The 9857-nt window shown below is 65.0% G+C and overlaps 1 protein-coding gene across 1 annotated transcript; it reads right to left on the minus strand.

Annotated features, from left to right (window-relative positions):
• Positions 1-841: 841 nt before the first annotated feature.
• On the minus strand, positions 842-9477 carry ABHD17A (abhydrolase domain containing 17A, depalmitoylase). The gene is made up of 5 exons (XM_032394894.1): positions 9357-9477; positions 5342-5878; positions 3904-4098; positions 1431-1610; positions 842-1329 (listed from the first exon to the last, which is right to left on the minus strand). Exons 2-5 carry the CDS (start codon positions 5671-5673, stop codon positions 1104-1106), a joined length of 933 nt encoding a protein of 310 aa, XP_032250785.1. The 5' UTR covers positions 5674-5878; positions 9357-9477; the 3' UTR covers positions 842-1103.
• Positions 9478-9857: the final 380 nt, after the last annotated feature.

Genomic DNA, 9857 nt, shown 5'->3' on the forward strand with positions numbered 1-9857 from the left:
TCGCGCGCGGAACCCGCCACTTCCGCTTCCGCCCAGACCGCGCCCCCTCCGTGTCGTCCCCGCCCCCAGAACGAAGCACCGCCCTCTCTTAAAGGGGCCGCGGGACCCAGGAAGCCCCGGACCAGGGGGTGGAAGTAGCTCTGGGTCTTGGCCTCCCCACCGCCTGCTGCAGCAACACGGGCTAAGTCGCCACGGACGACAGGCCACTCGTCTCCGAGACCCTTCTCGCTCTGGGGCGGCACAGAGGACACTCCAGGGGCTGGTGGTGAGGTCCAGGGAGACCCTGGCTCAGCCTTGCCTTCAATGGCACCCCAGGAGGACACGCTCCGATGGCCCCAAGGCAGGAGTGCTCCCTGTACCCCAGTCCCAGCCCCCTTTCCTGGGGAGACCCTGCTGGGCCTTTGGACCGGTCAGGGCCAGGGCGGGCTCCCTTGGCTCTCTGTGCAAGGGACGGGGGTGAGGACAGGCAGGACAACTAAGGCAGCCCAGCGACAGCACTGCACCTCCCAAACCTTGCGTCCTTATCTACCACATGGGAGTGGAAGGGGCCCCGGCCCCAGAGCAGAGGCAGCCCACCGCCCTCCCAGGAGGCACATGGGATCAAGCCGGCAAGGGTCCTGGGTTCAAACGCTGCCTACCCCTCCATCACCACCCAACCAGTAGCCTCAAGGGGTGGGACTCCGGATGGGACCCAAACCCACCCCCTCTTCCACAGGGACAGCGACCTCACCCCTGCATTTGTACCAAAACGTCCTGGGAGTTTGGGGGCGAACCCCGCCCCCTTGTCCAACTCACTGGGCCCTGAGAAAGCATGCATGAACCACAAAAGGGAGAGGAACCCTAAAATTTTAAATCTTTAATTTGTTTTCACGTTTTTCCTTCTTTTTGCTTCCAAAAGGAAAGGAGAGCGTAGCTCTGCGCCTGTACATCGTCCACGGCCCCTGGGCTGGGGCAGGTCCCGGCCCCGGCCCCCTACCCTCCAGCTGCCTTGGAGGACTGGGGTGCCGGGGGGGGGGGGTTTCACATGCAGCCCCCGGTCCGAGGCGGGGGCAAGGTCCAGGCGCCACCTTATTGCTGAAGTCCCCGCACGGCTCGGGGCCAGGCTAGGCGCGCTGGCTGGGCAGCTCCTGGGAGATGAAGCGGCGGAGGCGCTCCAAGTACTGGCTGTAGAGTTCGATGTCGTTGTGCCCAGCGCCCTCCACCCACAGCGGCTCCACGGCCTTGGGGCAGCGCTCATAGAGCGCCAGCCCGTGGGAGAAGTCGATCACTTCGTCCTCCGTGCCGTGGATGATGAGCACCGGTGACGTGATCTTGGACACCTTCTCGATGCTGTAGGGCAGGGCACGTCAAGGCTGGGAGCGGCGCAGCGCCCCGCGGAAGCCCCACCCCTGGCCTCCCGCCACGGCCACCCCCATCCACCCCTCTCTCACTTGGGGAACGCATCGAAGCAGTAGGTCTTCTTGGTGTCGGGGAAGGCAACGCGCATGCCTGAGGTGAGCGGGGAGTGCAGCACCACGGCAGCGCACTCGTAGCGAGAGGCCAGGTCCACGGTGGGCACCGTGCCGATGCTCTGCCCGTACAGGATGATGCTGTCCGGGCTGATGCCGTACCTGGCAGTGGGGCAGGGTCAGCCACAGCGTGGCAAGCAGCACACACACCCCTGCTGCCCCCTGCCCTCCTGGGGCAGTCCCCCACTCTCCCTGCGCAGCCTCCAGGCAATGGAGAGCCCCCCCTACTCACCACCCCTGCCCCCCAACAATGAACAGGTCTGCTCAGTGAGGAGGCAGGGCCTGGGCAGATGTGCAGGGGCCTGGCCCAGCGGCAGCCCCACCAGGCCCCAACCCTGTTTCAGCAACAGTATCAACTTGGATCACAGGTATGGAGTGCCCCTGGTGAGGGCCCCAAGGCCATGCTTGGGCTTCTGGGGGGCAGGGCAGTCCTGAGGCCTCTCCTGCTCCCCCCCCACCAAGCCCCTATCCCCCCCCACACACTTGACCAGGGACACACCCAGTCCTGGGAGCACAGGCAGGGAAACTGTCTTCCTCCCGGCATCACCCATCCCCTCGGCCATGAGAAATCATGGTAGCTGTGTCCCCTGATTTTATCAGCCAGTTTGCAGCCCCTCGGTGTCTAGCATGCCCAGTTAGGTGCTTAGTACAACACAGGGGAGCGGGAACGGCGGCTCCTGCGTGGAGGTGGGCACCACCTCCCACGTCCAGGCCCCAGCCCTTCCCCCCACCCTGCCACCCGCCCCCCCCACAATTCCTCTACCACCACACCCTACCCCTAGCACAGCTGACCCAGCCCCAAGCCAGTTCCACAGCCTCCAAGTGCCCATTCCCATCTGCATGGGGACCCACTAGCCACCCTCCCCGGGTGAAAGGCCTCCATGATTCTCCTCCCACAAACCTGGATCCTGATATACCAAGGGGATACCCCTCTGCATCTCACCTGTGCAACCTACCCAGGCGGCAAGACTCCACCTCCCTGTCTACCCAGGGGCCATCCACACCTGTCTCTGTCCTGGCAGCACTCCAGGTCACAGCTGCCTGGCCTCACGCCTACCACCCTGGCCGCCACTCCTCAGCCAGCGGCCACCACTGCGCCGAGCACCAGTCCAGCCCTAACCCTTGGACATCTCCAACTGGAAAAACAGGACAGGTGCCAGATGGAGCAACAATTCTTCCCCAGACCTCCCCAGCCCCTGGTCACCACTCGGGTCCAAGCCTCCTGCCCTCCCACTGACTCTTTCCCTGAGGGATCGGGTCTCTGGAAGACAGTGCTGGGAGCAGGACAGGTGGTGGAATGGACAGAGCTCAGAGCCCTCACCCCAGAGCAGGGTGTCATCTGCCAGCCACCCCCAGCCAGCAGGAACAGCAGGAAGGGCTGAGAAAGCCAAGGGCAGCACGTACCTGCACCGCGCCGCCCAGGATGGGTCCCCAGTGCCAGGGTGGTGCCAGGGGACCCCACTCCTGGGGCCTGCAGCCCGGACTGCCTGATGCATCACTTTGGCAACCAGGGTCCCCACCTCCCCAGGGCAAGCTGACTTTGGTCCCTATAGGAACGGGTGGGGCGGGTCGGCCACGCAGGGCTGAGATGGGGCAGCCCCGAGAAGGCAGTAGGCAGGGTACCACCTCCAGGAGGGTCAGAGTCAGTCACGGTGGTCTCCTTCCAGAGGATTCTTTGGATTCTCAGACACCAAGCAAATGTGCTTCAGTGAGCAAGCGGTAGGGTGGGAAGGGGGCTGCCCAGGAGCTGGATGAGCAGCATTGTGGGGGTCCAGGAAGGGAGGCGTGGCCCAGATCTCGGCGGCCCTGAGTCAAGCACACAGTATGTGCTGGGGGCCCACACCCAGGGAGGACCTAGCCTCTGCTTGTTAGCCTCCCACTGGCCCCCAGGGCTGTGCTAGACACCGAGCTGCCTGATAGAACCCTCCAGAACCTTCCAGAACCCTCCAGGCCCAGAGGAGCCCCACCCCCAAGAGGAGACCACAGTCCATGGCCGCTCATGCCTCATAGGCCAGCCCTGAGAACGTGACAAAGCAGCCCCACTCTACCCTGCTCATCAAATGCTCCCTCGCTGCAGGATCTCCGTCTTTTCACACAGCCAGCCAGCACACACCAGCTCCTAGGCCTGCGTCCTCCATCCACCCAGTACAGACGGAGCTTCCACTGCCCCAGGGACAGCCCCCACCCATCCACACCCCTGCCAGGCAAGGGGTTCCCAGGAGGAGAAGAGTGCCCACCCCCCCTCCCGGCACACCAAGCCTGCCTGTCACACCGAGGGGCCACCCAGTGTGGCCGCGGAGGGCTCCCTCCCCTGCAGGCCACCGGCCAGGACCCGGGGAGACTGGCCTGAGCCCGGGGCGGTCACCCGCACCCCAACATCAGGCCGGGGGCTCACCGGGTGCGCAGCGCCTGCCAGGCAGCGTCGATGTCGGCATACAGGTTCTTCTCGGAGGGCCTGCCCGAGCTGGCGCCGTAGCCCGAGTAGTCGTAGGAGAAGATGTTGCAGTTGATGCGCGAGCCCAGGCCGACGTAGAAGCTGCTCATCTGGCCCAGGTCCACCGCGTTGCCGTGGGAGAAGAGAACCGTGTACCTAGGGCGGGGTGGGGGTGGGGGAGGACAGGTCAGAGGGCCCCGCAACCACCACGGACCAGAGTCCTAAGGGAGACAGGCCGCCTCTGCCACCAAGAGCCCAGCTCCTCCTGGCTGTGTGGTCTTGGGCAGGGGACAGCCAGCAGAGCCTCCGACGTCCCCTCTGGGAAAGGGGACCGCTGGGACCATCGGTCGCAGTCTCGGCACAGGGTGGACTCACAGTGCGGGCTGAGTAAGCACAGTGGCCGCCACGGGTATTCCCCCTGGGCAGCGGCTGTCTCTCCTCTGGAATCGCTCCTTTTAGAGGGACTCTGACAGCCCAAGGATGGCACGCACATATGCCCACAGCTTGGAACCTTCCGGAGAAGGCAGCAGCGGCACCCACCCTTGCCCCCACAAATGAATAAAGCCCCCTACTCACAGCACCTCTTCCCACTCCCAGAGAACATGACCCCAGCACTCATTTCTGCCCTGCAAGGCTGCTGGCAGATCAGGACCTGCCCCAGGCCACACCGACAGGCTGGATCCTGGCCAATGGACTCCTACAATCTTCTTCCTCCAGCACCCCTGGGCCCCAGCCTAGCTAAAAGGTAAACACTTGCCCTTTGAACTCAGACCTGGAGTAAGAACCCCACCTGTTCTAAAGGCAGAAACACCTGGAAGGCCCCACCTCTTTCCCACTGCGGTACTCAGGGAAGAGCTGAACTTCCAGGCCCCAAGGACACCCTGGTAAGGAGGAGTCAGACTTGGCCTGAGCCACCTGCCAGGCCTCGGGTGCCCTGGCCCCAAAGCGAACGCCAAGGCCTCACTGAGCTCCAAGCACCCAGGAGCCCTTCCCTGGGCAGGTGAGCACCGAGACCCTGAAGCAGGCAGCCCCTCATCAAGCAGGTGTGACATGGCCCCTCGGAACCGCCTCCCCGCACCTCGGGGCACTTATCTGCAGGACGGGACTGCAGCCAGAAGGACACCCCGCCTTTAGGGCCCAGGGCAGTCCCACGTGGCCTTGGGTGGAACGAGGCCTGCTCTTGGTGGGTGTGATCTGCCACCCTTTGGCAAGGCGAGTCCCCAGGGCACCTGCACTCCCACCTGGGCGCTGGCCCTCCGGGGAGACCTCTGGCAGGAAACAAGAGGCCCAAGGACGGAGCCCATCCTGCACCAGGAGCCTCCCAGGCCTCCCTTACTCGGTCCTCCCACCCCTCCACGCGGTGTCCGGGCCCCACCCCGGGTCCATCCAGAAGACTCACCTGGCGCTGGGCACACAGCGCACGTACATGCAGGAGATGCGGTTGCCCCGGCTGCTCTTGGTCAGGAAGACCTCAATGGTGTCCAGCTCACGCTGGCCGTACTGGAAGTCCGCACGCTCCATCAGGTGGAGCTTCCAGCGCCCAGGGGTGCCGGCAGAGGCCCGCAGAGTCCCCGAAGGGGCGGCCCCGGCTCCGCCAGGCCCCGGCTCGGGCTCGGGCACCAGCGAGTAGGTGGGCTCTGGCGGCAGGAAGGCGAGCTTGGCAGCGATGCGGCCGGGGCAGGGCGGGCAGCAGAAAAGGCAGCAGAGCTCGCTCACTGACAGGCCGTTCATGGCGGGCACCAGGCCCCAGGGTGGGCCTCGCGTGGCAGGGGAGGGGTGGGGGTGCTCTGAGACGCGGGCAGGGGGGAGGGCAACCCCCAGCCACCGCCCCAGACAAGAGCCCCCTTAGGAGGCCGCAGCCCAGCCCCATCGTGGTCCAAGCCGAGCCCTCGGGAGCCTCGCAGACTTGCATCTCCATGTCGTGCAGAGGGCAGCCCTGCAGGGGAAAAGAGAGAGGTGGGGTTCCCTCGGGGTTCCGCTAGGAGGCGGGTGACCCAACCTCATCCGTACCAAGCCTCTTGGCCTTCCGCACAGCCCAGTCCACCCTCTTCTGCCCAAACTGCTCCACCCTCCATCCCATGGACCTGTGGGCCCAGCTCGTCATCCGCAGGGTTCAGGTACCTCCCAAGGGACCTTGTGGGACCCAAAGCTGACCAGACCAGCATGTGCTATACCCTGCCCCAGAGCGCAGTCACCGACTCTTGCCATGTAAGCCCCACCCGTCAGCCCAGCCTTGGCCCACAGGCTGTCCTGGGCGATCAGAACCCTGGCTCACCCCAGCTGTCCCCCCACACAGCCCCTGCTCTGGGCTCACACAGACCCTGTCACCCTCCCTACGCCTCTGTCCACACAGCTGTCCCAGACTCTCCCCCCAGCCCATCTCCGTGCTATCCAAGGAGTCATTGGCCACCCCCAAGTGACACAAAGCAGCCAAGGGAAGGATAGACTGCTGCCTGGAGAGACCTGGGAGCATGCTCCAGGGGGCCAGGCCTTGCGGGGCAGGACTGCACTGTCCAGAGGCAGGGGACATACAACAAACAAAGGCTCTGGTAACAAAAGCAGGATACATCTAGAGGCTGAGCTGGGACAATGGCTCTCCCCTGTGCCGGGGCCAGGCTGGGGGGAGGGGGCCCTGGAGCCTGAAGGAGTTCCTGCTTCAGCTCTACCAACTTAGGGCTCTGTGGCCTTGGGCAAGGCTCACTCCCTTCCTGGGCCTCTGTCTCCTCACTTCCCAGTGGAGACACCTCTCACCTCCCAGGGGGAGTAAAGGAGAGAACTAGGCAGTGGACGGGGCCGGAGGGGGGGGGGGGGGAGACACGACTCAGAGACACACACAGTACACGTCACACAGACTGCAGCTAAATCACTAGAGCAACTCAATACCACACGGCGCTGCCAACACTGAAAGGAACCCGAAGGTTTGAGAAAGACCTGACCGCGCAGTAGGCCCTTCCTTACAGACCGGGACGAGGGGGACGTTCACAGCTCGGTCGTAGCAGCAGAGCACCCCGGCACGTGCAGTTTTGGGGCCAGAGCATTCGCAAACCACTGGGCCAGGGACACACCTGCCCCCTGCGGACCTGTGATCTGCCACCAAGGGCTGGAGAGAGCCACAGCCTGCCTCTGCCCAGATTTGGGGCACACGGGGGGAGTGGGCGGGAGCTGTGAAAGCCACGGTGTCCCTGAACTTGCAGAACTCCCCGGCGGGATGTGCACTGCACGCACAAGTATTAACTATTATTCTCATTCTCAGATGCAGGAGGTTTGTCCCCCAGGACACTGGCCAACACGGGGGAACATTTTGGGTTGTGACGAACGGGGAAGGGTGCTCCCGCCACTGAATGGGTGGAGGCCAGGGATGCCGATGGACACTCTACAGAGCACAGGATGCCCTCCCCTTCAACATATTCTCAGAGATCCAGATCCACACCTCCCCACTGGTGCTGGGGAGGCAGAGAGGGGCTGGCGTTTGCACATCCGGTGAATATCGGTTTCAGGAGGAAGGCCTGGCTGGGAGCCAGGTGGGCAGGTAGGAGCCCCCCGGCAACTGAGGAAATGAAGGGGCATACCCAGGTGGACAAGCCCCACTGCCCAAGCCAGAAACACGGATGTCATCCTTGACTCCTCCCTCCAGTGGGGTCTGATAGGTCTTCCTCCAACCAACACCTGGTCCACATGCTGGCCACCTTTCACCTGGCCCACTGCACTGCCTGGTTGCTTGCTGCCCACCCCACACCACTCTGCCCGGCAGCCACACTCCTCTCCCAGCACAAACCCAAGCACACCATCTTTCTTCTGGATGCCCCTGGCCTCCCGCTATTTTCAGGCTAGAAATTGAACCCCCGCCACAGCCTCTCAAGGGCCAACCTCTGCAGCCTCACTCACCGTGTACCCCATTCCCATCGATCTCCCCAGACAAGCCAAAGTCCATGCCGTTGCCCTGCCAGGGAACCCCTCCCCCAATCTCACTAGATGGCCCTTGCCCCTTATCCTGTCCACCCTCTGGATCTCCCTTCCAGCGCCCTTGGAGAGGCCTTCCAAACCAGGTCAAGACGCCCCATGCTCTCATAGTTCCAGGTCTGTCTCCACAGCACTCACCACAGCTTGTATTTACATGTTTAACCAACCCCCCCACCCCCCACCCCCCAGGACAATCAAAGAGAAACTCCATGAGGGCAGGACAGCTCTCTGCTCTTGCTCAGTAAACACTGGCAAAACGAATGAGCAAATGGCAAGCGGTAAAGACAAATGGGGGAAGCTACAGAGTCTGCCAGGCTTGACAGGGAAGGAGGGCAGTCTTTTCCTGGGCCACACATACCTGGACCTCCCTCGTGCCACTTATGAGTGTCAGTGAGTGAGCCCTGAGAGCGGGGGCTCTGACCGGGCAGTGCACACCCACTGCTTCACTCAGTGGACACAAACCCCTGGCACCCAGTGCCCCAGCAGTTCCGTCCACAGGTGCACACTGGGCACTCTGCCACCCCCCCCCCCCCCCCCCCGCCAGGCCCAGTGAGGGCTGCTGGTGTTCTGAGGACCAACAAGGAACCAAGCAACTGCAATATCTAGGATGACCTAAATACGAACGATGGCCACGGCACCTCACCCAGCCAGTCGGGGTGGGAAGCTGCCTGGAAGAAGGTGCAGTCTGAAAGGTGCAAAGTGGCCGGGTCACAGGGAACAGGGCAGAGCAAAACCCCAGAGGCGACGGCGAGTCCCAGGAACTGCAGATCTCCCACTTGAGTGGACAAGGGGAGGAAGAGGTGACCAGAGGGGTCCCAGAGGGCGCCAGGGTTGGGTCAGGCCGCGCCCGAGAGCCCTGCTGCAGAGTCTGGACTCCGTCCTGGAGGAGTCCTGGGCCGAGGACAGACACCACGGGTTAGGGGCTGCGGTGTGTTCCGGGCTGCAACCTGGAGATCCAACGGGAGCGGAGACCGGGGAGCCCACCCAGGTGTTCCAGGCGGCCGGAAGATGCCTGCGAAGGGGCAGAGGCGTCCGGGAGACGTTTGGGAAGCAGGGCTCCGCCATGGGATGCTGCGGCGGGCCCGGGTGTCGGGCGGGCGGGGGGCGGTGAGGTGGGGGGTGGTCGGCGGCTGGGGGCGTGGGCAGTCCACGACTCGGACGGCGCTCGCCCCGGAGTGGGGGGAGCGCGTCACCCGGAGGGTGGGCGCCCACCCTTCGTCGGAGAACTCAAAGGACCGGGGACAGGGCTCCGCCGGGGTCGGAACGCTGGCCCGCGATGCCCGGCCTGGCCCGCGGGTCCTACAGCCCGGACCGCGGCCTCCCCAGGAGTGAGGGGTCTCGGGGGCGTCCCACCTGGCTGTCCCGGCCTCGCGGGCAGGCCCAGCTCCCCAAACGGCCGCGGGTGCCACTGAGGTCGCCCCGCGCCGCCGCGCTCGCCCCTGCTCGGCACTCACCGCCGCGGCCCGCGCCCCCCTACCCCGGGGCCGCGCTCCATGGCTCCCGGCCGCCCGCCCGTGCGTCCGTTGGTCCCTCGGCGCCCCGGCCCGGCCTCTTGCGCCGCCGCCGCCGCCGCACCCCCACGGGCGGAAATGAGCCTCGATCCCGCCACCGCCCCGGAAGTGACGAGAGACGCGCGCGGGGGCCCAGGGGCTGCGGACGGGCGCTGGCGCTTCGTGCGCCCGGGGATCGGGGGGCGGGGTCATGCGCGGGGTGGGCGTGTCCGGGTTGTGGTTGGCGGAGCCGGGCTTAAGGGAGGAGCTGACTCGCTGGTGGGGCGGGGCATGGCCGGGGTGGGCGGGGCACGCCTGGGGTGGGCGAGGCCTGCTACTGTGGGCGGGCGTGGCGGGGCGCGCGGGCCGAGCGCCGGATTGCAGCCCTGGTTTTGCGCAGAGATACAGCCATTCATTCGTTCTTTCACTCGTTCCAGGGCCAGAGCTAGCGGGAGGCGAGTGAGG

Source organism: Phoca vitulina, unplaced genomic scaffold (assembly GCF_004348235.1).
Source record: "Phoca vitulina isolate PV1807 unplaced genomic scaffold, GSC_HSeal_1.0 scaffold81, whole genome shotgun sequence".
NCBI lineage: Eukaryota > Metazoa > Chordata > Mammalia > Carnivora > Phocidae > Phoca > Phoca vitulina.

Bases quoted from the DNA above. Each gene is read 5' to 3' on its own strand.
- ABHD17A (XM_032394894.1), bottom strand. From the start codon at position 5,673: ATGAACGGCCTGTCAGTGAGCGAGCTCTGCTGCCTTTTCTGCTGCCCG. The intron at 4,099-5,341 runs GTGAGTCTTCTG...ACCCCGCCCTAG, and splicing joins CGCTGTGTGCCCAGCGCCAG to GTACACGGTTCTCTTCTCCC. The intron at 1,330-1,430 runs GTGAGAGAGGGG...CCTGCCCTACAG, and splicing joins TGCTTCGATGCGTTCCCCAA to CATCGAGAAGGTGTCCAAGA.